The 26,733-nt window shown below is 51.7% G+C and overlaps 5 protein-coding genes across 9 annotated transcripts in view; 2 read left to right on the forward strand and 3 right to left on the reverse strand.

Annotated features, from left to right (window-relative positions):
* Nucleotides 1–195: 195 nt before the first annotated feature.
* Nucleotides 196–5,645, reverse strand: KBTBD4 (kelch repeat and BTB domain containing 4). Of its 2 annotated transcripts, none has more exons than XM_042904685.1 (4): nucleotides 5,582–5,645; nucleotides 4,041–4,658; nucleotides 2,240–2,346; nucleotides 196–1,790 (listed from the first exon to the last, which is right to left on the reverse strand). In XM_042904685.1, the coding sequence occupies exons 1-4, from the start codon at nucleotides 5,598–5,600 to the stop codon at nucleotides 930–932; spliced, it is 1,605 nt and encodes a 534-aa protein (XP_042760619.1). In that variant the 5' UTR covers nucleotides 5,601–5,645; the 3' UTR covers nucleotides 196–929. The 2 variants fall into 2 exon arrangements, with proteins under 2 accessions (XP_042760619.1, XP_042760620.1); XM_042904686.1 differs by lacking the exon at nucleotides 5,582–5,645 and adding an exon at nucleotides 5,120–5,340.
* Nucleotides 5,590–10,785, forward strand: NDUFS3 (NADH:ubiquinone oxidoreductase core subunit S3). 2 transcript variants are annotated; one of them, XM_042904689.1, is made up of 7 exons: nucleotides 5,590–5,680; nucleotides 5,912–5,977; nucleotides 7,073–7,170; nucleotides 7,382–7,531; nucleotides 8,370–8,495; nucleotides 8,628–8,747; nucleotides 10,537–10,785. In XM_042904689.1, exons 1-7 carry the CDS (start codon nucleotides 5,662–5,664, stop codon nucleotides 10,702–10,704), a joined length of 747 nt encoding a protein of 248 aa, XP_042760623.1. In that variant the 5' UTR covers nucleotides 5,590–5,661; the 3' UTR covers nucleotides 10,705–10,785. The 2 variants fall into 2 exon arrangements, with proteins under 2 accessions (XP_042760623.1, XP_042760622.1); XM_042904688.1 differs by lacking the exon at nucleotides 5,590–5,680 and adding an exon at nucleotides 5,687–5,811.
* A 1,144-nt stretch (nucleotides 10,786–11,929) lies between these two features.
* On the forward strand, nucleotides 11,930–13,911 carry FAM180B (family with sequence similarity 180 member B). Its single transcript, XM_042904690.1, has 3 exons — nucleotides 11,930–12,071; nucleotides 12,906–12,976; nucleotides 13,193–13,911. Exons 1-3 carry the CDS (start codon nucleotides 11,933–11,935, stop codon nucleotides 13,586–13,588), a joined length of 606 nt encoding a protein of 201 aa, XP_042760624.1. The 5' UTR covers nucleotides 11,930–11,932; the 3' UTR covers nucleotides 13,589–13,911.
* Nucleotides 13,912–14,570: 659 nt separating this feature from the next.
* C1QTNF4 (C1q and TNF related 4) lies at nucleotides 14,571–18,721 on the reverse strand. The gene is made up of 2 exons (XM_042905379.1): nucleotides 18,663–18,721; nucleotides 14,571–15,704 (listed from the first exon to the last, which is right to left on the reverse strand). Exon 2 carries the CDS (start codon nucleotides 15,697–15,699, stop codon nucleotides 14,725–14,727), a length of 975 nt encoding a protein of 324 aa, XP_042761313.1. The 5' UTR covers nucleotides 15,700–15,704; nucleotides 18,663–18,721; the 3' UTR covers nucleotides 14,571–14,724.
* Nucleotides 18,722–19,435: 714 nt separating this feature from the next.
* The window catches only part of MTCH2 (mitochondrial carrier 2), a 38,072-nt gene continuing 30,774 nt past the window's right edge, over nucleotides 19,436–26,733 (reverse strand). Inside the window, exon 13 of one of the 3 annotated variants that reach the window (XM_042904696.1) lies at nucleotides 19,436–19,582. In XM_042904696.1, coding sequence (XP_042760630.1) covers nucleotides 19,451–19,582 — 132 coding nt within the window. In that variant the 3' untranslated portion in view covers nucleotides 19,436–19,450. Of the gene's footprint in view, nucleotides 19,583–20,710; nucleotides 20,955–26,733 lie in introns of those variants that run through there. The other 2 variants (XM_042904697.1, XM_042904695.1) reach the window with 2 other exon arrangements.

Raw genomic sequence — 26,733 nt, forward strand, 5'->3', positions numbered from 1 at the left:
GAAATACTCAGCTCAGGCTCTTTGCCACTGTCAGACCCCAATTCACTGGCTCCCCAGGGCTCTGTTCCCTTTTGGAACAGTGATTCTGGATGTAGAAAAGGAAGTATGGGATCCAAGCAGCTTAGAAATGTGTGGGTATGCAATCAATTTTCCCTAGGGAAGTCACTCCTTCAGAATTCAAAACAGACACACAGATCCCTTCAAAAACTTTTATTTGTACGAACAGTTCCTAGCTCTTAGTTTATCTTAGAGCTTTTAAAAGAGTAGAGACCTTATATATTTAAGTTTGAAAAAAGTTTCTGCTATTAATCAGAAATAATCCTTTCTACTTCTTTCTGGCTTACCCCTTGGAGTAAGCCAAAAATAAAACCATATTGTACGTTTCCTGACAGAGATGAGAAAACAACAGACACAAGTCCTGAATTCTAGAGTTGATGCTTGCTGGTGAAGGACACCTTCAGCTTAGAGCATTCTCCCAACCAAAGCCTGAAGGAAAACTCTAACACCTAATTCTTTGTGGAAAAATTACCAACTACCCACTTTGCAGGCTATAGAAAAAAGGAAGATGGGGCACATTTCCGTCTGTCCTGGATCAGAGGTGCTTAAGTTACTTAACACTGATCAGGTAAAGAGGGGAGGCTGTGCCTATGATCTGAGAAAAGGCTTGTTCTATGAGGCACAGGATTACCAGGGGACGGCAGAGGACAGGCTTGTCTACTCTCCGTTCAAGCAGCCAGCTCAACAGCAGCAGTCTAAAAGCCCCAAATGGAACACCCCTATGGGTTCAGGAGGGACTGAGGGGCTGCCCTTTCTAACATGTGCCAAAAAAATAACATAGTACTCTGATCGGGGCCGCAGAGACTTCGAGTTTGGATGGATAGGTGCTGGAAAAGGGGAGGGCAAAAGTCAGCTGCTTTTCCCCTATAGCCTTAGGCCAACACAAACTGCAAATTAGTAAGCAGCACCTTAATGCCTCTGGTGACAGTTATAGCTGAAGTGGCAGGGTCAAGCTTGTAGGTGTTGGCATCCCCCTTTTTATATCGGTCCCGGAAAACATAGATACTCCCATTACAGCTGGCGATCTTCCAGAGGGATGGGGCAGAGCTCCAGGCCTCAGGAAGGCAAAGCCGGGTAAAGCTGTCTAGGAGGGGATTGTAGCACACCAGGGAGTCCCCTTCAGCCACGATGAACACCAGATCCTTATGCACAGCTGCGTGCATGCGGCCCGCGAAGGGCAGAACATAGGGCTTCACGTGGCATTTGTCTGTCTCTGTGTCAAAGCACTGGATGAGTCGGGAAGGTTTGGTAAAGAAGTCCAGGTCATTCTCCTCCCCCCCTAGTAAGTAGATGATCCCGTTAAGGTTGGCACCAGCAGCCCCTGACACAGCCACCTCTAGCTGGGTTGTCTCTGTCCAGACGTTATCACCTACCCGATAATAGATAACTGCATTGGAGAGGGTATCCTGCAGTGTCTTGCCACCCAATGAATATATGGCATCTTTCCCAGGCACAGACACCAGGGTGTGCTGGAGCCGGTCCCGGGGCAAAGGTGCACACCATTCCCAGTCCACGGTGGCATTGTTGCACTTCCACATGCGCCGTGGGATGGACCCTCCCACCACGTATAAGTCTCCACCATGCTTGCAGGCTGCAGTGATCTGGTGGCACAAGCTGTTTTGGCCACTTACACTGATGGAGTCATCTTCCGCACAGTGTAAGGACACAGCCAACGAGTGGGTACGAGATGACTCTTTCCCGATCAGGTAAATGTGCACATTCTCCCCGATCTCCTATTGGCAAAATTAAAATTATAGATGACATCTATCAGTTCTAGGCTAAGACTCAGCTGAGACACAGCTCTAAAGGTTCTGGACCACACACTTGTATCTTGCTCTAACCCGCTACTTCCCTCTGGTTACTGTATGCCATCCTGACTCTCACCTTTCAGTCATTATATGCTGGGGCAGAGAATCTGTTGCTCTCATCCTGAGCTGGTGGTTTAGGAAAAAGGTGCTTAGGATTAATGCAATGGTGAAAGTAGTTCTCTCAAGGAACTTTATGGAGCTCAGAGGCTGAGCTATGGTTTCTAGGCTCATGCACACATCCTCCTCCCCAGTTCTTAACTTTGAGCCAGAGGTGACTTAATCACCATCACCAGGTATCAAAGAGGCCAGATCAGTAGATGGCTGGAATGTATAGATATTATGGTGTCCCAACCCTAAAGCGAAATCTGCCTTACCTTCAAGCTAGTCCTGAGTGACTCTGCAAAAGCCTCTCTTTCTTCTTTATTAAAATTGATCCAGGCTTCTATTGCCTCTGTTGGGTTCTGAGAACATGGAACTCCATCTGTGAGAGCCAGAGGAAAGGCATGGTCAATGGCAATCCAACAATCCAAAAGGGAAATTTAGAGCCAGTGGCTTTAAAGATACAAACCATTTTGTTATACTACCACCATGTATGTATGTGCGTGTGTATAAGAAGTTAACCTACATTGCATTATTTCTTTTAATCAGAATGGACGACTTGATATGCTCATATTTGCCATGGAAGCAGTCTACAGGCTGCAGAGCTCACACCTGCTAAAGTATAGCATACCTCACTAGCAGGGCCAGGATTGTTTACCTACAATTGCCGCATCACTTAAAAAGTTCCTTTTTTTTAATTTTATTTTTTAATGTTTATTTTTGAGAGGGAGAGAGACAGAGCACAAACGGGAGGTGCAGAGAGAGAGGGAGACACACAGCATCTGAAGCAGGCTCCAGGTTCTGAGCTGTCAGCATAGAGCCTGATGCAGGGCTCGAACTCACAGACTGCGAGATCATGACCTGAGCTGAAGTCGGATGCTTAACTGGCTGAGCCACCCAGGTGCCCCTCACTTAAAAAGTTTCTTATGTAAGGGCTCAGTCAGTTAAGCCTCCGACTCTTGGTTTTGGCTCAGGTCATGATCTCAGTTTCTGGGATCAAGCCCTGGGTTGGACTCTGTGCTGTTAATGTGGAGCCTGCTTGGGATTCTCTCTCTCTCTCTCTCTCTCTCTCTCTCTCATTCTCTCTCAATAAACTTTAAAAAAATAAGTTTTTTAAAAATAATTTTAAGTTTATTTTATTTATTTATTTATTTATTTTGAAAGAGAGAGGGAGAGAAAATCCCAAGCAGGCTCCACGCCATACATGCAGAGCCTGATACAGGGCCCGAACCCATGAACCTCGAGATCACAACCTAAGCCAAAACCAAGAGTCAGATTCTTAACCAACTGAGCCATCCCCCCACCACCAAAGTAAGCTTCGTTTTAAAAAAGTTCCTTATGTAAATACCTTGACCCATCAATTTACTTAGATAACTAGTCCCACAAGTACGTGCAAAGTACAGGATAGATGAGAACAATTATACACAAAAGATACCAGAGTATAAATACAAACAGCTCCTCACTACATTTTGGGGGTGAGCCCTGCTTTTTTTCTAATTCAACACTTGTATATAGACCCTTGAAAAACATGGGTTTGAACTATGTGGGTCCACTTATATGCGGGTTTTATTCAATAAATACAGTACAATATTGTAAATTTACTTTCCCTTCCTTATGATTTTCCCAATAACGTTTTCTTTTCTCTAGCCTTATTGTAAGAACACAATACATACAGTACATGACACGTACAACATACAAAATATGTGTTAACGGTTTTTGTTATTGATAATGCTTCTGGTCGACAGAAGGCTATTTGTAAAGTTTTGGGGGAGTCAAAAGTTACACATGGAATTTTGACTGCACAGAGGTTGGCAGTCCTAATCCCCACGTCGTTCAGGGATTAACAGTGTATTGCACAGTACTATTATATTTTCCAGGTTTCCTCCCCTAAAAGGGATTGCCTGTGACAACAGCTAACTCGCAGCTGAATCTCTCAGAAGGCATCTAAATTCCTACCAGGAATAATAACGTAAATTAACACCAGAAAGCCTGAAGGCTCCTTTCTCCTGAACTAGAATGTCCACTAAACAGCATATGCAAGTAGCTGAGTATGACGGGCCCCATCCCTCAACTTACCCGAGATGATATCAGTGAGCAGATGGTGGGGCAGGTGGAGAAATTCCTCTGTGCTCTGCAGCTGGGCCAGGTGGGCCTTGGCACAGTGTTTGGCGGCAGTGTACAGCTCAGGATCGCTGTGCCTGTCTGCCAGCCACATCACCTGAAGGCAGTTCCCCACCTGCACGGTGCGGGCCAAGAACCGAGAACATTCCTCAAAGAGAGACGTCAGCTGATACATGTCTGACACCTCATAAATTTCCTGCAGCTCTTCAGCTCGAAGTTTCACAGTCCCGTGGTAGATATAATCAACCAGGAGCTGGAAGACAGACTCACTGACATCCTGCAGTACAATTACCCGGTTGTGAGCCTCCTTCAGGTTGGAAGTGAACATGGACCGGAAAAAGCAGCTCTGAGCTGAGAGGACCAGCCGGTGGAGCTGAAACTCCCGGCCTTCCACCGAAATGGTGACATCAGCAAAGAGCTCTTCCTCCAGACACAGTTTCATGATGCCCTGAGCCACACGGCCTGAGTGTGACCGATCTTTGAAAGTGTAGTTCACAAAGTAGTTTTCATCCATGGATGCTCCAGGCTCCTCTGGTGATTCCATGGCAGCCAACTTCTCTCTCTGCCAGCTGTCTGCAAAGCAATACCACCCTGAGTAATGGGGAATTCACAGTCTATGAATCCAACTGTTCAATTTATGGAGGGAGAAGGTAAAAGTGAGAGCAAAGTGGGCCAAGATTGGCCTTGGTCCTGGCCCTAATGACATCTCAGAAACTCTCCTTCAACCGAAGCTGGGTTCATTTTCCTGCAGTGACACTCCATTCCTAATGAAATCGATAAAACGTCCTACTCTGGGTGTTTCCGTATAAAAACAATATTCCTTTCCATGATGTAATAAAAACCTGGCTATTTAGGTCAACACATGAGAGCAAGCGACTGGAGGAAATCTATGATATTAAAAGCCGGGCAAAAAGCCTTACTAACCAAATGACTATTGGGCATAAAACTAGTGAGGCTCTGGGCAGGAGAACCCAATAGACCCCAGCGACCTTCTGGTCGAGGCCCCTCTTCCCCCACGTGCATGGAGTCCAGACCTTCCAATATGAGGCTTGGCCTGGGACATCTGTTAGCTCCACATTTTCTCTTTTCTGAGCTTCTCCCCCCTCACGCCCTGATGACTTCCCAAGACTCCGTTCCAGAACTAGAGACGAAGCCCCGCCGTCCCAGCAAGGGGCACTAGTAGGCCTAACGCCAAGTACTGTGTCCCCGCTTCACCTGGAGTCGCCTGGGAAACGGTCGCTAGGGAAACCACTCTTCTCTCCCCCTTCCCCTGTCCCCTCCACGCCCCCTCCCGGCCACGCCCGCCGGCCCTCGTCAAAAGCTTAGCTCAGGGAGCGGGGGAGGGGTGTGGAATGTGGAACCCAGACCCCTGCCCCTTCCCCTCCTCTCACCCCTCCGGTTCATTAGGGTCCTCGCCTTCTCTACAGTCTCTACCACACCAAACTCGGGCTACGTTCACCTCACGGCTTCCCCACCTGCCTGCCTCGGTTTCTCACCTGTTTTCCCTCCTTTCATTCCGAAGCCCGGAACCCGGAACCTCTGCTTCTAGCCCCGCGTCCGCCCGGAAGAAAATCAGATGCATGCTTCCGCTTCCGGTCCGTGCCCTTGGGGTTCCGTGTCCTGCGGGTCTTGGATGCCTGGTCTGTAACCTGGAACATGGCCGCGACGGCGGCTGCTGCGAGGGGCTGGTGGCGGGGTCTCGTAGGGTCCGTGGCGTTGGCCAGGGGTAAGCAGGGGGCAGCTGGCTGAGGCCCTGGGCGGGAGCGGAGGCGCGCCTGGCGCAGGGAGCCTATCAGGCCTCACTCTGCGCTTATTTTTCCGTACAGTGGCCGGGCGACCCTCGGTGCTGTTGCTGCCGGTGAGGAGGGAAAGCGTCGCGGCAGACACGCGCCGTATGTGTGGGCCGGGCCCTTCTCGGGACTACAGGCGGGGGACCCTTCATTCTTTTAGATATTTGCCCTTGTCCTGGGATGCCCTTCCCTGCGTCCTTTGGCAGATCTCTGTGGAGACCTGACTGCAGTGGTCCTCTTGCAAGCAGAATCGAACTCTTCGCTGTGCCCTTTTAGCTCCCTGTTACGGCCTTGATTGACCCCTGTCCATTTCCATGATTCCTTTTCTCTCCGATTAAACTGTCAGCTCTTTGAGATCAGGAAACAACGTTTGGGTCTCAGAGCCATTATGATAGTAATTCACATTAATTGAGTGCTTCTTGTGTGCCAAGCACCTTGCTAAGCGATTTAGCGAGGGATCTTAGTCCTTAGGACAGTCTTAACGAGGTAGATAGCATTGTGCTCTTCTTACTATACATTAGGAAACAATGCAGAGAAGTAACTTACCCAGAGTCACAGCACTAGCGAGTGACAGAGCAGGCCTGTCTGCTGCCAGAGTCAGACAACACTTAACCATGATGTGTGCAGTCTATGATGTGTGGGTACTCATGGTTTAGGGTTGCATGCATGCGTGTATGGAGATATATTACAATCAACATAAGTAGACTGGGAGTCAAGAGACCTGGTATTTCCCCCTTTCTGGCCCTCAGTTACCTCAATGGTGGGGGGAAAGGGTTTTGACTAATCTGTGAGGGCTCTTCAGCCCTGCAGCTCTTAGCTTGAGAGCCTGCTGTGAGCCAGGTGATAAGGAGATACAGAAAAGCAGAAATTCTCGTTCCCACCCTTAAAGAGTTCCTGGTCTGGTAAAAGAATTGAGACACACTGCTTAACAAAAATGCAGGCATTGTGAAGGAAGAACTAGGGAGTAGCTTACCCCAAACGCAGTAGTAATAAGGAGAGTCTTTGTGGACTCTGTAGGTGACATTTTCCCTAAGTTTTCATCATTTCCTATTCCCTGGAACTCTCCACTCTCACCTTCCTCAGGATTCTGCAGGGAGCCCTGCTGGGAGACAATACCCCTTACAGACCCAGGAGACTGAATGTAGGCATGGCTGCTGCCTTCTCCATTCCTTTGTTAAATATGCCTTCTCCTTCCAGCCACTGTCCGACCACGGAATGATGTGGCCCACAAGCAGCTCTCAGCTTTTGGAGAGTATGTGGCTGAAATCCTGCCCAAGTATGTCCAACAAGTTCAGGTAATATTCACTATTGTTGTTTGGTCATGGGTCAAGAAAGAACCATGTTCTCAGGGCATGTAGGAGTAGGCAGCCTGGTATCAAAGAAACCAAAGACTCTTCTACCCCACTTGGACTGCTTTCTCTGCCCTCAACCAGGAGACTCCTGCTAAAGTTAACTGCTCTCTCAATAGCTCTTTTTTCCCTCACCTTTCCCTTTCCACGTCTGCAGGTGTCTTGCTTCAATGAGTTAGAGATCTGTATCCATCCTGATGGAGTCATCCCAGTGCTGACTTTCCTCAGGGATCACACCAATGCACAGTTCAAATCCTTGGCTGACTTGACAGCAGTGGACATCCCCACCCGGCAAAACCGTTTTGAGGTCAGGAGATTTGAGAAGGTTTGGGGAGTAAAGGAAAGAAAAGGGACAGACAAGTTTTAGGATGACAGCTACCAACGGGAACCATAGTCCTCCTCAGTTTCGGTTTGGGTCAGACAATACAACACAGCAGTTAAACTGGGGCCTCGGATTAGGCAGACCTCAAGTTTGAATCCTAGCTCTGCCACTAACAGGCTGTGTGACTTCAGGCATTTTGTTTAGTTTTTGTAAGCTTTAGATTTCTTATGTGCAAAATATATGTGAAACTGTCCCTACTTTATACAGAGTGGCTGTGAGGATGAAATGAGATCGTACAGGTGGATTGCCAGCATGGAGCAAGTTCTCCATATATTTAGCTGTTGATATTTACTGATCATCTACTATTGGCCAGATCTTGGGATCAAGGGAGAAGTAGCACCCAACACCTGCCCTCAAGGAGTCCCCCACGCTCTAGTGAGGGTGAAGGACACATAAAGAGCTTACTGTAATAACATATAATGCATGGGATGTTAGATGTTATGAGACTGCAAGAGGGGCTCTCAGAGTCCTGTATGGGAGGCTTCTTTGAAGGGAGAGAGAATGTGCTGAATCTTAAAGGATGACCAAGAGATCAGGAATTAGCTTGCTAAGGATTGGGGCCAGGAGTAGCATGAGCAAAGACAGGCATGCTGACATCCTAAGGTATAGCATAGCTTAGGCCTTTGGAAGTAGTTGTAAATATAAGAATCTTGAGGATTTTGAGCTTCAGGATAGAAGGCAGGTTCACAGGTAGAACCCTTACCCACCTCGTGCCTCAGACCCTGTGGCCATCTTGGTCTTCCAGCTCCTCTGTTCTCTCTAGATTGTTTACAACCTGCTCTCTCTGCGCTTCAACTCCCGGATCCGTGTGAAGACCTATACAGATGAGCTGACACCCATTGAGTCCACTGTTCCTGTGTATAAGGCAGCTAACTGGTATGAGAGGGAGGTGAGTTTCTGGACATAGTGGATCCTGCCTCTGGGCCAGAGCTGCAGAATTAGTTGAAATAACTGCATGCAGTGCATCCTCACCCGTGTGTTGGCTGATGGACTGAGTTGCCTGAGGGCCTTTTTTTTCTAGATCTGGGACATGTTTGGAGTTTTTTTTGCTAACCATCCTGATCTAAGGAGGATCCTGACAGACTATGGCTTTGAGGGACATCCTTTCCGGAAAGACTTTCCCCTATCTGGCTACGTTGAGGTAGGAGGAACCTTGAACTAGGGCAAATGGCCTCAGGGAAAGACTGGCAGGGAACCTGGGGTGTGCTGAGCATGGCAGGAAATAATGGTCTGTGAATTGTGGTGATTTAAGAGCATAGGCTCTGTATCAAATCCTAGTCCCAGTTTTGTAATCTGGGGTCTGTTACTTAATTTATCTATGACAGTTTTCTCATCTACAAAACAGGAACAGTAGTACTTAACTAATAAAATTTACAGTGAGCTAGGGGTGCCTGGGTGGCTCAGCCGTGTGGCATCCAGCTTGGGCTCAGGTCATGATCTTGCAGTTTGTGAGCCTGAGCCCCTGCTTCAGGTGAGCTCAAGCCCTGCTTTGAGCTCCACTGTCTCTCTCTCTCTCTCTGCACCTCGTGGTATTCTCTCTCTCCCTGTTTCTGCCCCTCACTCAAGTGTGCTCTCTCTCTCTCTCAAAAATAAATGAATAAATTTAAAAAATAATAATAAATAAAAATCTACTTAAAAGATTTACATTGAGCTAAATGATGTTAAAGCCTAGTGTATTGTAATTACTCAGTTGACATTAGCCATTATCATAATGATCATTTTAATGACCAAGGCAACCTTGAGGACACACTTTGTCCACAGATCTGAAAGTGGAGGATCATTTTACCCTGCCCTGGATCTCTGAGAAGGCAGCTGACAGGGAAGACACTAAATGTTTAGCCCCTGAGGATGGTTAAAGGCAGGACTAGTAACATGTGACTACAAGGGCCTTACGAAGAATTTCAGTGCTTTGCTTTACCACCCTTGTGCTACAGGTTGTTTATGAGCAGGAAGATGGTCCATTGCATACAAACATATGTGTCATTTTGTAGAAAAGTAACTTTTTAGAAATGCTGAGATAGTGGCAATCCCCCCTTCTGTACCGACATATGCCTGCTTTCTTCATGTTTTGCATGGTCCCATTTCCTTCTCAAGCTACTTCTGGTCAGGACTCCTTCCCTCTCCTCATTTTCACTGTCTGGCCTCCCTTACCTGGTTTGCCTCTTCACCTGTTTGTCTTTACTTTATCCAGCTGATCCTCCAGACAAGAAAAGCCATGCCAGCAATGCCTGGGTCGCTCAGTCGGTTGAGTGTCCAACTTCAGCTCAGGTCACAATCTCACGGTTCATGGCTGCATCAGGCTCTGTGCTGACAGCTCAGAGCCTGGATCCTGCTTCAGATTCTGTTTCTCCTTCCTCTCTGCCCCTCCCCCACTCATTCTCTCTCTCTCTCTCTCGCTCTCTCTCTCTCTCTTTCGCTCTCTCTCGAAAATGAATAAACAACAACAACAACAACAAAAAAAAAAAAAACAGAAAAGAAAAGCTATGCCAGATTTATTGCCTTGCATCTTTATAGTGATAGTGCCAAAGCCACATGGTCTGAACTTGAGTGCTTCCCAATTTAGGTTTACTCTTTTCAGCCACAGACTTGCTCCCTAATCCCCAACAAATGCTTACAAGCATTTCCTTATAAGAGTGGATGGGTGAGCAAAGTCAGTTGTGCTGCAAAAGCAGCTCAGAGCTTATGATGTGGGGATGGTGAGCAGGGGAGCCTGACTGGGTGATTGCAGGCCATTTTGGATTGTGGTTGGGATGGGACTTGATTGGTAATACAGACATGCCTGGAGACTTGTTGACAGAGGCTGGGATAGCAGTCAAGGACAGGGAAGTAAAGAGACTGGTGAAGTCCCCCATAGCCTTGGGAAAGTAGGCTCCTTAGCAGCTCTGAACAAGGTCTTCCTCAGTGCTTAAGCCTGCTTTTCTCTTCTGCAGTTACGCTATGACGATGAGGTGAAGCGGGTGGTGGCTGAGCCAGTGGAGTTGGCCCAGGAGTTCCGCAAGTTTGACCTGAACAGCCCTTGGGAGGCTTTCCCTGCCTATCGGCAGCCCCCTGAAAGTCTCAAGCTTGAAGCTGGGGACAAGAAACCTGAAACCAAGTAGCTCCAGGGAAGGCATGTGGATACTGGAAAACGCCTTAATCTATACTAAGCGTCCCTGTAAATAAAATCCTTAGACTAACCACTTCTTGTGTGCTTTTGGGTAGACGTGAAGCTTGACTCGGGAAAGGGAAGATTCAGCAGGGGTTTTTCCCTCTCCCTTAAAGAGACTCTGCCAAACCAAGAATCTCTTTTAATGGGACTGAATAGTGCAGTTGCAGTCATGGTGACCTGCAAGCCTGGATGTACTTCTGAGGGAGGGTTCTGGAGCTGAAATGGAAAGTTCTCATGGTCCACAGGGCTTAGGGTGGGTGTGGCATGGCATTTCCTAAAAACTGGAGGGCCCTTAACAACTAGAGGAGAAAACTCCTTGTTACAGCCGACCGTCTGGTGGCAGCTGATGGATGGAGGGGCCTGGGTGGAACCAGGGAACCCCCCCCCCCCATCTCATCTAAGCATCCACATAAGCCATGACTCATTTTTGAGTCTTGAGCCATGAAACCTCCTTGCAATCTAACAGCCCATCATGTTTGGGCTAAGGTAATCTTCCTAGACTCTAGCCAGAACTGAGAATGTTGTAAGCAAGCAAAAGAGGTCCCAGGACTGGTGCAGAACGTACTCGGAAGCTGCAGCTCTATCTTCCAGGGGACAGGACTCCCTACCCCAGCCAGCCTGGGGCCTGTTTGGCTGGTGGCTGAGCACCTAAGTTGGAAGTGCTCGACTCTGCCTGTCCATGAGACCACCCAAACAGCTCACCATGCCATTGGAGGACCAATGCAGTTGCAGGACCAAGCTTTGCAGCTGATGCTTTTGGCTGCTGAGGGGCTCCCTGGAGGCTGGGCTGGGCCTGACTGGGTGTTGAAGCCTGAGTTCAGCTGCAGGATGTTTTGGGGGTGAGGACAGATAGTAAGGTAGGGTTACTGCTGGGCTCTTTCCTACCTCTTGGGGGGTGGGGGGAAGGGTGGGGCAAGCTGGAGCTGTTTGCTACCAAGCTCCGTTTTCTATTAACTAAGCATCCCGCCCATCTGGGCAGGAACAGGCTGAGGGCTTGACAAGCAGGGAGCCAGGCTTCTACTGCCAACAACTTAAGATTCCACTTTTCCATGGGATGGAAAGGTCCTGGGAAGTCAGAGCCAGCCCCTCCCTGTTTAGCATTGAAGGCTGACACACAAAATAGGAAACGCCTGAGCCGCCTGCAGTGGAAAGTTGGAGCTGCGGTGTGTGGCAGGCGGATGCAGGAGCAGAGAGCAGCTGGGGAGAGAAAGACTCAAAGGACGTGGTGGGGCACAGCTAGGACGATGCAGTTCCTGGATTGGCTAATAGTAGCCACTTGCCTTCTCCCTGGGGTAACTGCAACCCAGCACTATCCAGGTACCTGGGCTTTAGGGTGGGGTGGATGGGAACCAAGGAAGGCTGTCGGCTGACAGCAGTTAAATTTGGTTCTATCTGAACCTAGCAGGGCCTAGAAACTGTGGGCAAGGTGGGTACCAGACTGACCTGTGCAGCGCGTGGTAATGGTCTGGGCCCCAACCCCAGAATCAGAAAGGTCCAAGTGAAATGAAGGGAGGTAGTCCTAGGTGCCCTCAGTGCCAGCCCTGGACAGAGCTGGGCAGTGGCCTTATTCTAGGTGTGCAAAGCAGGACCTCTGGACCTGCCCTGGGCTTGGGACAATCATTCTAAGGGCTGGGCAGCAGACCAGAGTGAAATGAAGGAAGCTGCAGCAGACAACCCGCCTTGGCCTGGCTTCCCTGGCCTCCACATGAGCACTACTGAGGAGCAAGGAAGGAGCAGGTTCCTCCAAAAGGGGTCCTCGACCTTTGGGGAGAGTCACTGACACTATTTTAGATCACACTGTCCCAGATGATTACAGGGAGGGGAAGTGGGAAGTGAAGTGTCTTGTGACCCAATGGTCTGGAGCTCTTTGCCAAGGGAACTGCAGAAGTTCAAGGAGGAGTCCTGGACACTTGCCGAGGTGGTATCTGGGTTTGGGATGATGATTTTGGGATCACAAGACTTATGCCTGGGAGGGAGGATGTCAATGTGCATGTGTCTGTAAGGAAAGGAGGACATGGGGTGGCACTCCTACTCTTTTGTAGATAGAAGAACCTCTTGGCATCCCTACCAAGGAGCTAAGGGGCACTTCTGGGAGGCTGGGGTGTTCAGGGTGGAGCTTGGCAGGGGCCTGACTCTTTTCTGCTGCCCCAGGGCAGCCCATGAACAGAGCCAGCGTGGGAGGTGGCCTGCAGGAGCCAGAGGCCCCGGAAGTGATGTTTGAGGTCTTTCCTCCAGCCTGGGATATGGGGGTGGGAATGTCCAGAGGTCCCTAAGCTCAGGGTTGGGAAGGGGGATGTCTTAAGCTGGGCCTGCTGGGGGAGGGGGGCCACCCAGCATGGGTCCTACTGCCTGCTTATGCCCCCCCTAGCCCACTCTTGCTCCCTGCCCTGCCCCCACCCCCAGGCCCCAGCCCACCCCTTACACGGCTCCCCTTACAGCTGCTTTGGGCTGGGCTGGAGCTGGATGTCATAGGGCAGCTGCACATCCAGGACGAGGAACTGGCGTCCACACGCCCAGGCCGCCGACTCAGGCTCCTCCTGCAGCACCACGTGCCCAGTGACTTGGAGGGTGCTAAGCAGCGGCTGCAGCAGTTCCAGGACCTGCGGAAAGGGCCTCCTCTTAGCCCTTGGGACTTTGAACACCTGCTCCTCACAAGCCTGTCCTGTGTCTACCGGCTCCATAAGGCTAGTGAGGCTGAGGAAAGAGGTCGCTGGGCCCAGGTCTTCGCCCTGCTGGCACAGGAAACACTCTGGGACCTATGCAAGGGTTTCTGCCCCCAGGGGCAGCCCCCTTCTCTGGGACCCTGGGCCTTGATCCTTGACCCCTTTCCCTGACCCTCCCCAACTCCTACCCCAAGCCAGACCCACCCGGGGCAGTGTTCTTTCCACTGTGTTCAGATCTCTGGCCTTGGATTGTACCCTGGAACCCACTTTACCCCTTCCCCATTTTCTTCCCTGAGCCCTGGCAGGCTAAGAGCCTGGGTCTCAGGCAGCAGGCACAGACTCGCGGGTGTGTGTATATGTGTGTGTGTATGTGTGTGTGTTGGGGTCAGGGTTTTTTAAGTCCAACTAGTGCTCGGAGTCCCTGAGCCCCAAGTTCCCCATTTGGACTAGCCATAGACTAGACATCTTTAGTCCTGTCTGTTGGAGGAGGAGAGGAGGAGAGCAGGTGGAGAAACATTACCTTTTCTGGAGGGGGCGGGTGGAGACAGGGAAGCGGATATTTTTTGGTCCATCTCAACAAGGCTCAAATGAACACCTCGAGTGGGGAGTGAGGCTGTGAGGGCAGAGACAAGCTGAGGCTGGCTAGTGTAGTCCTGATCCTGTGTAGCTATTCCATTAAATGTTCTGTTCTGGCCTCCTGGAGCCTGTGTCCTTCTATGCCAGAGTAAGTTGTTTAACCCTTGTCCTGGGCAAAACACCCTCCCTGTCCTGGGAAGGCAGGTGTTGGGGCAACCAGGTATCAACTCATTCCTCACACGCCCTGCTAGAAGAAGGAATGTTCTGTTTCCTTGAATCCCATCCTCCCAGAAAGTTAGCAGGGTGTGGCCCCTTGTCACAAGAAGGAACCAGCCAGACCCTAAGAATGACGTCGTAGATCAGTGGGAAGGAGTTACAAGGATTTGAAGGGGAGGCCCGCAAGGGGTCGGGTGAATAGGGTTCAGTTTAATCAAATTCCCATCTCCTCGCCCTCCCAGCGCCTGACCAAACCCTGCCTTCTGCCCTCCGACTCCCACCCCCCGGTTTGCAGTAGTCAGTGCCTTCCCGTCCCGCCAGCCCGAGACGACAGCGTCGCAGACAAGACAGAGCGCAGGACCCCGGGCAGACAGGCGCCGACGCAGGCCCACTTTATTGGCAGAGTCAGCCACACTGGGCGGGCCGTCATGCTCGCGCCGGCGAGGCTTTCAGGCCACGGCCCGGCTCGGCATACACGCCCCGGGCCGCCCCTGGGCTCCTCTCCCGGTCGGGGTTCAGAGCTCCGGCGGCCCGAGGCCCGGCGGGCCGGCGGGGGCGAGGTCGGGGTACACCAGGAAGCCGGAGAAGGTGATGTACTTGCCGTGGTTGCTGTAGGCGCCGTAGCCGTCGTGGTCGTGGCTGAGCAGCCAGACGGCGTCGCCGCGCCGCAGCGCCAGCATCACGCTCTGGCTCTGCATCTCGCGGCGCCGCGACGCGCCGTCGTCGTAAATCATGGCCTGCACCTCGTCGCGATTCTTCATCAGCTTCACGGACAGCGTCTTGCGCGGCAGCTTGCCCAACGTGAAGGAGAAGAAGTAGGCGCCCGGCAGGCGGCAGCGGAACACGCCGGCCGCCGCGTCGAAGTCGCCGCCGATGTTGACGAGCTCGGTGTCGAAGGCGAGAGGCCGGTGCCGCGGCCCCGGGCCGGCGTCCGAGCCCACCAGGCTGCGCGTGCGCGCCGCCGAGAAGGCAGAGCGCGGCTCGGGGGGCGCGGGCGGCCCGCGCGCAGGCGCGTCGGCGTCGGCGTACACCAGGTAGCCGCTGAAGGTGGCGCCGGGGGCTCCGAGAGCGTACTGCGGGGCGCCGTGCAGCCGCAGCCACACCGTGTCGCCGTAGTCGAGCTGCAGCATGGCGCTCTGGCTGGCGGCGCGCCGCGCTCCTGGCCGCCGCTGCTCGTCGAAGGCCAGCGCCTGCACCTCGTCGCGGTTGCGCACCAGCATCACCGACAGGCTCTTGTGCGGGGCCTTGCCAGCCGTGAAGGAGAAGAAGTAGGCGCCGGGCACGCGGCAGCGGAACTGGCCTGTGGCCGCGTCGAAGTCGCCGCCTATGTTCACGTACACCTTGTCGAAGGTCACCGCCATCTCCGATGTGCCCTCCAGGGGGGTGGTGCGTGCCGCCGAGAAGGCAGAGCGCAGCTCCGTCGAGCCCGGAGCCGGCTCCAGGGCCCAGCAAGCGGCAGGGCCCAGCAGGCCCAGCAGGAGTAGCAGCATGGTGCCTGGGAAGGGGGGCGGGCAAAAGGGGGAGGAGGGTGGGCGGTTTTGCGGGGGGCGCCTCCAAATGCCCAGAGTTCCGAGACTGGGAGACGAGTTATCTTCACAGCCCTGCCCTTGACCTTGACTCACAACTAGGACTCGGTTTCCTACAGACTTGGACTAGATCAGCGGTTCTCAAACTTCGGCCGGCCTCAGGGTCCGGTAAAGAGCTTGTTAGAACACACATTGTTGGGCCCCCACCCCCAAATTTTCATTCACTAGGTTTCGGATGAGGCTTGAGAATTTGCATTTCTAACAAGTTCCTGGCAAGGCAGATGCCACTGGTCCAGGGACCACACTTTGGGAATAACCATTAGATTAGGCCAGTGAGTCTCCTTTATTATTATTATTGTTATTATTATTATTATTATTATTATTATTATTATTATTATTTTGTAAGCACTAAACTGAACCCCTTTCTCAAGTGAAAGCTCACACACCTGTACCACAGGTCCAAGCAGAAATGCTTTAAGAGGCCTATAGTCCTGTCAGCTGGGTTTACCCCCTCCCCACCTTAGCAACACAGTGGACCGTCAGGGGGTCTCTGAGTTTCCTTCAGCCTGGTTTGCTGCATTTTCTGTGGCTATACTATGGACCTCAGCCTGCCCCTCACTCAGGCACTAGCTCTCTGTACTGATGTCCTCCCTGGTGGCCACTGTTTCAACCCCCATCTGGGCAGGACAGGACATAGCTGCTCATTGACCCCTTTCCTGGCCTCTGACCCACTCAAGGGTCAGCTCCCACTCTGGACTCCCCAGGGGCCCTTCTTGCAGCAAAGAGGCCAGAACAGTTGGGCTTTGACATAGGTCCCTCCCCCCAAGAAAGCGGAGGAAGAGACAGTGACTCTTCCTCTGGGCTTGAGGGCTGGTCACTGAGGGGAAGGGGAGAACGAGGGGCTGCTGTGAATAGAGCAACGGTTCCAGCAAGGTTTTGGCAAGATTGTGAGCTCAGGAGCTTTGTTTCTCAGCAGCCGTGGAGTGAAGGACTGGACTCCGTTCCTGGCTCTACTGCTTAAATGCTGTGAAACCTAAGGCAAGTTCCTTAATTTCTCTGGGATTGGCCTTCTTTATGTAAATGGGGAGGAGACCTGCCTCACAATCTTACTGAGGGTGCTCTGAGATAGCAGGTGTGAACATAGTTTGCGAAGGGCATTGTTGGCCAGGTGTGCAGATGCTTCTGTTCTCGGCCTTGAAAAAAGTACTCTGATCAAGTTCTGGACATAAGGAATTAGGGACTCAGTAACTCCTCTCTCTGGGAGCTTGTGAAGGCAACACTTAACTCCACCATGCTTCTTAGTAGGGCATAGGCTCTGGGGCTTGAATACCCAAAAGCCCTGAAGTGGAGACAAAGCAGGAAAGAAAGTGAGCTGGCAACAGCCTAGGATTTGGGCTTCCATGGGAGGTGCCCCGGGAGTGTGTGTGGTTTGGTGTCTCTTAGAGACCCTGGGGCTTGCTGAGAAGGGTTGCCAGGTGCAGTTGCACCCTACACAACGCCGTTCACCTTAGGGTGCGTGGGCACTGGAACCTAGCCCACATTCTACTTGCCCGATGGTGCGGAGCTGCTGCACCTGGGGAAGGAAAAGTGTGCCTCTTTCTAATTTTCATAATAAAGACCCCAAGTCCCTAACCTAGCTGAACATTCCAGAGTACATGCCTTTCTTACAAAGGCAGCCCATGGGCTAGCCAATACCCATGATGAAGGCAGGGAAGAGGGAGGGGACCCGTCTACGGTGGTGAAGATTGCACCTCATGAGTATTCCCTTTTACAAAGTTCTTTGGACACATCTGGTCTCACAGCAACCCTGCAAGGCAGGGGGCCCTCTCCCATTTTATAGATGAGAAAGTCAAGGCCCAAACAAGGGGAAGCATTTTGGCCCAAGGTTACCATGCCCACTGAGGCAACCTTGAGCCAAGGTCTTTCGGTTCCAAATTCAGTATGCTTTTCTCTCCACCATCTTTTCCTCCTAGACATATATATTTCCAGCCAACCTGTCCTTAGCCTCAGTTTCCCTTTTTGCAAAAAGAGGAGGAGAGGTAAGTGAAATGAATCTTGGGATCCAGGGCAAAGGAGAAAGAAAGCAAAAAGCAAATAAAACCAACGAGACAAGCAGAAACTCTAGCGTTTTGCCTTCTGGGAGTATGGGAACATCACTACTCTTCCTGACCCTGCTCCTCCCCTAGCGGGTCCTACCCCAGGAGCACCTGCCCACCCTGCCTTCAACAATCTCCCTGCAGAGTCTGGTGCACCCCACGAGGGTCAGAGGGTGTTCCTGTGTGTGTACGGTACCCAGCGTCTGCCCATTTCTCACCCACCACTGCCCACTTCCCAGGTTCCCTAGGTCCCCATCCCTCTTTAAAACCCCTTCCCCGCGCAGGTCAGAGGTGGGAGGGTGTCAGGTGGGCCTCAGAGCTCCAGGAAAGGAAATGGCTGATCCTGGCTCTGCCCAGGTGAGGCTCAAAATAATCATCTTCAAAGAGAAAAAACTGGGACACACAGAGCTGGGGCAGACCCAGAGCCCCGGAACCGACGGGGGAGGTGCCGCGATGTCAAGCTAAGGGGATCTCAGAGCCCCGCTCCCCGCCAAACCCCACTCCCCAATGACCCCCTCCCTCAAGCCCCGCCAGAACCTCCTCCCACCTTGAAAGCCCCTCATGTTCCCCAAAAGATAAGTCCCCCTTTTACAGAAGCAATTAATCCTTTCTCCTGAAAAAATAAATCTCTCAGGAAGGGGTACCCCAGACCTCCCCCCATCCCATCCTTCCTTCATCCATCCCTTCGGAGTGAAAGCCCTTGAGCCTCTTTGATGAAAAGGCTCCCAGGTCCTCCTTTCAGCAAAAAAGGACCCGACTCCCCCGCGCCTTCGCCCACCCCCGCTTCCATACGGGAGAAACCTCGGCTCCCCGCCCGGGAGCTGCCCTCACCTGGCTGGGGGCGGCGTTCGGGTCGGGTTCGCTCCGAGCCCGCGATCCGGCTCCGGGCTCCGGGCTCCGGGCGGGCGCCGGGGCTGCGCACTGACCGCCCGCGCTGCGGCGGGGCCGGGCCTGGCGGGGGCGGCGGCGGTGGCGGCGGCGGCGGCGGCGGCTGCGGGGCGCTGGGACCCCGGGACCCCGGAACCCCGGGGCGGGCGCGGGGCAGCGAGACGCTGGGGAAAAAGGACGGCTGAAGAGCGAACCGAGCAGACCGCCGGGAGGAGTGGCAGGGGAGCGGCGGGAAGGGGGAGAGGGGAGGAGAAGGGAGAGGGAGGGGCGCGCCGAGGAAGGGGGGCCGCGCAGGGCCTAGGGGCACCGCACGGAGGAGGCCCCTGCGCAGGCTGTGCAGAGCCCTGGGCTCTTCCTCATCCGTGACCTCCCTAGAGCTTCACCCTCTGGCTCCACAGAACACGCATCATCAACCCAAGTTAGCAGATGGGGAAACTGAGGCCTGAGGCAGAGGCCAAACTGGGGGTGGCCCAGGGCACTCTTCAGGCGAGCCTCCTGTCTGGTTTGAGGAGAGGGGACTGCAGCAGGACACCGACTAGACAAGCCCCTGGGCTGCAAGGACAGTAGAAGGTGAGATTTGGGCTGGGACAGATGTCCAGACTGAGTGACACTGGAGGAGGGGGGTCTGAGGAAGAGCAGGATAAAATGGGTCAATGTCACCAGTAAAGAAAGGGCTTAAAGTGACCTCGTTTTTCTTCCTTACCTCCGAATCTCAAAATTCCCATTGCTGCTTAGGAAGGAAGGAGGAAGACCAAGCCCCCAGACACCAAAGGGTCAGCCTGGACCCCCTGGGGAGGGGATGCAAAGGAAGGGATCCTTGGGGCAGAACTGGGTTTTGGCTGAGCGGGCTGCTTCCAGGGCGCCTGCAAGAAGGGAGAAGGTTGAGAAAGGCACTGGGAGGGCTCAAAAGGGCCTGTCTGCAGAGGGCCAGCCTGCCTAGCTGGGGCCAGCGTCGCAGAATCTAGTGGGACATCAGGGCTGGGAGCAGGTGTCTTCCCGCACCTCAGCACTTATCAGAGGCCCCCAAAGTCCTCCGCTCTGGGCTTTGATCCCTGCAGCCCTCTTGGACCCCCTCATCGGGGCTGCTGATCTCCACAACAGCTGTGGAGCTGTCCCCCACCCGGCACTCAGTAAGTGTTGACTGAGTGGATGGCTTTAGAAGAGGCCGCATTCTCAGCTGTCAGGAGCGGATGCCCTCCACCTGCACCTGGTTGACACAGAAGGCCTGTGCTCTAGTCCCTGCTCTGCCACAGACCCTGTGTGTGGACCCAGAGAAGCCTAGTGCCCTGTGAAGCCCTCTGTCCTCTGGACCTTTCCTTCTGGAACTCTCAAAACTTGTGTGACCCCAGTTAGTCTGATGCAGGTTAGTCCTCACGAAGGCATTGATAATGATAATGGGCTTATTAAGTTTTCGTCAGGGTGTTAGGTGAATGACGAATGAATACGTGCCTCAATGGAAAGAAATGAATGGAGACATTTTGGACTGAGCCCTGGGGGTATTTGGGGCCTGGGGTAAAGCACCTGTCTAGTCCCCATTAGATCATGACTGTCCCCTTCACCAGTTTGAAAAGCTTGGGTCACAGGCCTATGGGAGGGCATGAGGCAGGGTGAGTTAACATCCCGCAGGGAACCCTAAACCAAGCAGGGTCCAGGGGATAAACACTCCAGGTTTCAATCCCTCGGTAGGACAATTCCCAATTGCCAGACATGTTCCAGTCTCAGAGAGACTCTAGCATGAAATTGAAGTTGCCCATGTGAAAAACCTACTCATCTCTGTATGCTTTATTTGCTTTCCTCCCTTCCTTGTCTCACTGCCCCACTCCTTCACCCTGCTTCTTGGGATCACCTTTTGAACTACTTGCACCCAAATCTTTGTCTCAAGGTGTGTTTTGGGGGGAACCCAAACTAAGACAATGAACAATAACTGGGTCTTAAACTGTGGCAAGTGCTTTTTCACATCCATTACTTTAATTTTCTTAACATCTCCTGAAGTACATACCATTTACAAATGAGGAATGAAGAGGTTATATGTGGGGGCAAGATTCAAATCCAGGTCTGTTTAGCTCTAAGACCAGGTCCTTAACTACTATGTTCAGCAGCCTCCCTAATTCTCTGATCCTCTTTGGGTCTTACATTTTCATCTGTAAAACAAGGGATGGGCTCTTGAGTTTGAAGGGAGACAAGGTACTCAGTTTCTTCTGAAGCTAGGCATGGTCGAGGAGGTGTAATCAGAAGCTGTTGGGAGAGAAAGTGCCTGAAAGGGATGGACTCAGCTCAGAGGCCCTTTATTTTGCCCTCCCTTTTCTCTTCCCCCTTTTTGGAATGTATACACGAAGGCTGGAGCCCCAGTTGCCATCTTGGGCCAGGAGACACAATGAAGTGTTCTAAGGTGCAGTCTTAGGTAGGTGCTCAGGAAGAAGCTGAGATGAAAAACACCTAGAGACCCTACTCTCTAGGAGCTAATCATTTAGTGGGAGCGGCTGGATGTGGATTGAAAGAATCATAGTGGGTGGAAAGAGATCAGCTCCAAGAGGGAGCTACAAAGTGTTACAAGAGCTCAGAGAGGGAGAAATTCCACTGGAGGATTAAGGAAGATGTCCCAGAGGAGGCTCTCTCTCTTTCTCTTTCTTTTCTTTTTTCTTTTCTTTCTTTCCTCTCTCTCTCTCTCCCTCTTTTTAAAAATTTTAAGTAAGCTCGGGGCGCCTGGGTGGCGCAGTCGGTTAAGCGTCCGACTTCAGCCAGGTCACGATCTCACGGTCCATGAGTTCGAGCCCCGCGTCAGGCTCTGGGCTGATGGCTCGGAGCCTGGAGCCTGTTTCCGATTCTGTGTCTCCCTCTCTCTCTGCCCCTCCCCCGTTCATGCTATGTCTCTCTCTGTCCCAAAAATAAATTAAAAAAAAAAAAAAATTTAAGTAAGCTCTACACCCAAAATGGAGCTTGAACTCAGAACCCTGAGATCAAGAGTCACATGCTTCACCAACTGAGCCAGCCAGGTGCCCCATAAAGAAGGCGATTTCTTTTTCTTTCTTCTTTCTTTCTTTCGTATTTGAGAGAGAGAGAGCACAAGCAGGGGAGGGGCAGAGAGAGGAAGAGAGAGAGAATTCCAAACTGTCAGTGAGGAGCCCGATGCAGGGCTCAAAGGAACTCACGAACCATGAGATCATGACCTGAGTGGAAATCAAGGCTGCTGAGCCACCTAGGCGCCCTGAGAAGGCGATTTCTAGATAATGGCAAGGATTTGACAGTGAGATGGAAGAGTGAGGGGTGGGATCCAATCAAAGGTAAGAATAGGAACAAAGGTGTGGAGGTGACATAGACAGGGCTTGGGGAGGAGACCTCGCATGGCTCAGCTCAGGAGGGAAGGGGTTGTGAGTGGAAGCTATGGCAGGTGAGCTGTGTGGGCTTAAATGCCGAGCTAAGGAGCTCGGGCTATCCTGCAGCAGAGGGGACAGTACTCAGAGCCGTAAAGATTACTCTGGCTGAAAGACAGGAGACCGAACCAGGGAGACCTGCAAGAAAACACTCGAAGTGTGCAGATGAATCTAAACTATACGGGGCTAGTCAGAAAGGAAAAGCAAGGGAGGACACGGATGGGAGAGAGAGTGAGACTCAGCGACAGAGAGAGAGCACCCGCACCAGCTCACAATTTAATTAGCTTCCTGGTTTGCCGGTGGATTACAGGGGAATTAGCAGAGCTCAGAGACTAGGGACCTTGCTGGGAGTTGAGGGGAAGTTAATGAGAAAGACAACAACACGCCCCAGGGAGAAATGATAGAGGAGGAATTGTTAGCCCCCGCAGAGAAGCCGGCGGGAGAGACAGATGTCAGGGCGCAGAGTCTCCGCCCTGTTCAGAGATTTCAACCCACTAGGGGGATAGAACTTAGCGCTCCTGGGTAGGGCTTCCGGCTCCAAAGCCCAGGGTTCCAGGAGTTCCTGAGTGCCTGGGAAATGAGCCCAGCCGGGGAGAGCTGGGACTGGCTGTGAGGATCAGGTTCCCAACTCTGCCTTGGCCTTTTCCCAGAGGGGGAACTGAACCCCCAGCCTCCTTTTGCAGATAGACAGGTTGAGGCCCTGGATGGGGAGGTGACCCGCTCCTGGCCGGATGTGACAATGGCATTTCCCAAAGACAGCTGTGACAGTATCTCCCACCCACCCCCCCATGCTCTTTTCATTCTGTGACCTTGCCACTCCCAAGAGGAGGACTTGGGTTGGTCATAAAGGGTGGTGCTGCCTCTGCCTGGTGCTGAGGCTCTATCTTGAAACTATCATGATGTGAGAAAGCCCAGGCTCCATGGAAAGGCCACATGTAGATGTGGTGGCCAACAGCCGCCCCCAGTACCACCTCCCAGATTTGCAAGGTCCAGTACAAAATATAAATGCTGCGCCTCTTGTTCAAAAATTGAGAATTTATTTTTTCGGGGGGGGGGGGGTGGGTATCTGGGTGGCTAAGTCGGTTGAGCATCTAACTTCGGCTCAGGTCATATCTCACGGTTCGTGAGTTCAAGCCCTGGGTTGGGCTCTGAGCTGACAGCTCAGAGCCTGGAGCCGGCTTCAGATTCTGTGTCTCCCTCGCTCTCTGCCCCTCCCCCATGCTTGCTCTCTCTCTCTCTCTCTCTCTCTCTCTCAAAAAATGAATAAACATTAAAAAAAATTAAAGTATTTTTTTAAGTTTACTTACTCTGAGAGACAGCCAGCATGGAGGAGGGGCAGAGAGAGAGGGAAAGAGGGTGGGGGAGGGTGGGGGGGCGGGGGGCGAGAATCCCAAGCAGGCTCCTCACTGTCAGTGTGGAGCCCGACTTGGGGTTTTAACTCAGGAACTGTGAGATCATGACCTGAGCCGAAATCAAGAGTGAGACACTTAATTGACTGAGCCACCCAGGTGCGCCCCCCCCCCCCAAATTAAGAATTTAAATGGTGACAATAGAGCATTCAACCAGGCATTGAGCCCTTGGAAGGCTGCATCCCAAGAAGCTGGCCCTGACCCTAGCGGGGGTTCCAGCGTCGCCTGCTCACGGTCTGAGGGAGCCTTCAAGACCACTCTGTGCCCGGCCACCCTGCCTGCAACTATGTGCCAGGCTGACAGGGGGTAGAAAGGATTGTTTGGAGCTGTAACTTTTGGGTTACTGTAGCAGCAGATAGAATACTGGGGGCTGAAACTGGGATGAAGACGTGGGACAGTTCTCCCCAAACCCAGGCTCATTCTCTGAGCTGCTGGCGCGAGTTCTCTTTGGTCCATGTTGATAGAGAAAACCGGAGGTACAAATAACTCCCGACCGTTGGAGACCCAAATCCCGTACGTTTGGCCATGGAGCGCTGGATGTTGACATTGTGACACATCCCTGGGGGTGGATGTCAGCTTTTCAATTGGAATAAGGCTGGGACAAGACCCACTCTTCCATGAGCTAAAACAGTGGTGGCAGTGGCCTTGGCAGGAGACAACAGTTAGGTCTCGGGGACTCGCAGGAGCCTCAGGGAGTGACAGGTGCCGGGAAGGAGAGGAGGCAGAGGAGGAAAGGAAAGGTATGTCCTGCCAAGGTGGGGAAGGGAGAGTATCCCCGTGGCCCCGTGGCATGTCGATCCCTGTTTCTGACAATAGTGTCCTCTGAGGACAGGCATTGCATTCTGATTCTGACTGGGGGGTGTGCGCGCGCGCGTGTGCGTGTTTCGTGGCGGCAGCGGTGCGGGTGGGGTTTGAATCACTTTGCTTGTGTCTTCCAGTGCGGTGGCAGCCAGCGGCCGGTCAGGAGGGTCCTGGGTGATCGCTGGGGAGAGCTGGGGACATGAACATTGCCCACAGCCCAGCTGAGTGACGGTTGGAGGAGGAGGGGAGGGGCAGGGAGAGACATGAGTGACACGGAGCAATTTATCATTGCCACCTGTTTTTTAAAGAGTAGCCAGGGGCGCCTGGGTGGCGCAGTCGGTTAAGCGTCCGACTTCAGCCAGGTCACGATCTCGCGGTCCGTGAGTTCGAGCCCCGCGTCGGGCTCTGGGCTGATGGCTCGGAGCCTGGAGCCTGCTTCCGATTCTGTGTCTCCCTCTCTCTCTGCCCCTCCCCCGTTCATGCTCTGTCTCTCTCTGTCCCAAAAAAAAAAAAAAAAAAAAAAAAAAAAGTTGAAAAAAAAAAAGTCTTAAAAAAAAAAATTAAAAAAAAAAAAAAAAAAAGAGTAGCCAGAGGAAAAAAAACACCGATAAAGTGCAGTGGGAGCACTAGGAAAACAAACTAATTCCAAGCGGAGGGAGTCAGCAAGAGATAATGAATGAAGTGGCACCTAAAGAAGTCATGAAGTCTGCGCTAGACCTTGACGGGTCCAAGAGATGGGAAAAGCATCCTGGAGAAAGGACAGGGAGCAGGGGAATCCCCCAGGAGGCGATACAGCTATGGTAAAGAGCAGTGACTGGCATCGGGCGGCTTGGGTTTGAATCCCAGCTCGGTCGCTAATGGTGTGACCTCAAGTTCCCCCACTTGTGACATTTGGACAAGAAAAGTATCTGTACCTCATTGTCTTGTCGACGGCATTGAAGGACATACTCAATGTAAAGCACATATGAGTATTACACACTCAGTGTAAATACATTCAGCACAGAGCCCGGCCTGTTGTAAGCACTCAGTATGTGCTATCACTACTGCCTGGTGTGTTTGAAAAATGAAGAATAATCTTGGTGTGGCTTGTAGTACGGACTCCAGGGATGTTGCCAGGAGGCAGGTCCAGAAAAATGGGTTTTGAGTTTGATCATGAAGGATTTTAAGTGCCAGGCTAAGCTGTCTAGACTTTATCCTGGTAGCCAGTGGATCTCAATCCTGTCTGACCTAATTTCTTTTATTGCAAGTATTTTGTAATGCCTCCTTTCCTACGTTGAAATGAAATTCATAGAGAATGAAGTCTATTGGCACATAATTTCAAAAAAAATCAAGGTAACGCTCCAAGTGTGATATAAAGGAGAAAAAACAATTTTAATAAAATGTTTTTCAGTAACGCAAATACTTTCACATTGCCACACTAGAATAAATACCAAATAGATGGACGTTCATACTTCTAGCATAGAATCTTCCGTAGAATCACCACGGGTGCAACAACTACAAACACAGGCGGATACAAAGGTGCGCTGTCCAGAGCCCCCAGTACCATCATTATGTCTAAAACAGTGAATGATTCTTGGTGAAACTTCAGACAAAACAAATTACAACCCTTCCTCAATTTACACGGAAGTTATATTCCTTGAAAATCCAGTGTACGTTAAAGTTATGCAAAAAGCTTGTTTCGTATGTAGAAACAGTGTGTGTGTGTGTGTGTGTGTGTGTGTGTGTGTGTGTGTGTGTGTGTGTTGTAAGGAATGAGAGCTCATGTTTCACTTTATCAACTGTCCTAAACATGATAGGACGTCTACCATTCCTGGCTACTGCTCACGAGATGCCAGGAGTGTCCCTCAATCATTGTGACAACCAAAAACGCCCTCCTACATTTCCTAACCACCCTCACCTCCTGCTTTGGGCAATATGGGATTAGGAAGGGGCATGCTCTCTCCTCTTGGATTTATGTAACCTTTTGTGAGAAGACGATGCTTAGAGCTACTGCCACCATCTCACAACCACGTGGGGGAAAGTGTGGGACAAAAGCTAATACACTGGGGATGACAGAATGGACAGAGATGTCAAGTATCATGGTACTTGATGATATCACCGAGCCACTGACTTAACACATTCTGGATTCACTCTATCTATGGACCTCTCCTTATGGGAGAGGAGAAATCCACTTTTTGGTTGAGCCGTTGTGAGTTGAATCCTCTGTTTCTTTCTTTTTTTTTTAAATGTGTATTTATTTTTCAGACAGAGAGGGCACAAGTGGGGGAGGGGAAGAAAGAGACAGAGACAGAGGATCCGAAGAGGTGGGCTCTGTGCTGACAGCAGAGAGCCCGATGTGGGGCTCAAACTCATGAACTGTGAGATCGTGACCTGAGCCGAAGTGGGACACTTGACCGACTGAGCCACCCAAGTGTGCTGAATCCTGTTTCTTGC

The sequence above is a fragment of the Panthera leo genome, chromosome D1 (assembly GCF_018350215.1).
Source record: "Panthera leo isolate Ple1 chromosome D1, P.leo_Ple1_pat1.1, whole genome shotgun sequence".
NCBI classification, from domain to species: domain Eukaryota; kingdom Metazoa; phylum Chordata; class Mammalia; order Carnivora; family Felidae; genus Panthera; species Panthera leo.

Bases quoted from the DNA above. Each gene is read 5' to 3' on its own strand.
- NDUFS3 (XM_042904688.1), top strand. From the start codon at position 5,742: ATGGCCGCGACGGCGGCTGCTGCGAGGGGCTGGTGGCGGGGTCTCGTA. The intron at 5,812-5,911 runs GTAAGCAGGGGG...TTTTCCGTACAG, and splicing joins GTCCGTGGCGTTGGCCAGGG to TGGCCGGGCGACCCTCGGTG. The intron at 5,978-7,072 runs GTATGTGTGGGC...TTCTCCTTCCAG, and splicing joins CGTCGCGGCAGACACGCGCC to CCACTGTCCGACCACGGAAT.
- KBTBD4 (XM_042904685.1), bottom strand. The intron at 2,347-4,040 runs GTAAGTTGAGGG...TGGCTCTCACAG, and splicing joins GCTCACTGATATCATCTCGG to ATGGAGTTCCATGTTCTCAG. The intron at 1,791-2,239 runs GTAAGGCAGATT...TTTTGCCAATAG, and splicing joins CACTCAGGACTAGCTTGAAG to GAGATCGGGGAGAATGTGCA.
- FAM180B (XM_042904690.1), top strand. From the start codon at position 11,933: ATGCAGGAGCAGAGAGCAGCTGGGGAGAGAAAGACTCAAAGGACGTGG. The intron at 12,072-12,905 runs GTACCTGGGCTT...CTGCTGCCCCAG, and splicing joins TGCAACCCAGCACTATCCAG to GGCAGCCCATGAACAGAGCC. The intron at 12,977-13,192 runs GTCTTTCCTCCA...CTCCCCTTACAG, and splicing joins CCCCGGAAGTGATGTTTGAG to CTGCTTTGGGCTGGGCTGGA.
- C1QTNF4 (XM_042905379.1), bottom strand. From the start codon at position 15,699: ATGCTGCTACTCCTGCTGGGCCTGCTGGGCCCTGCCGCTTGCTGGGCC.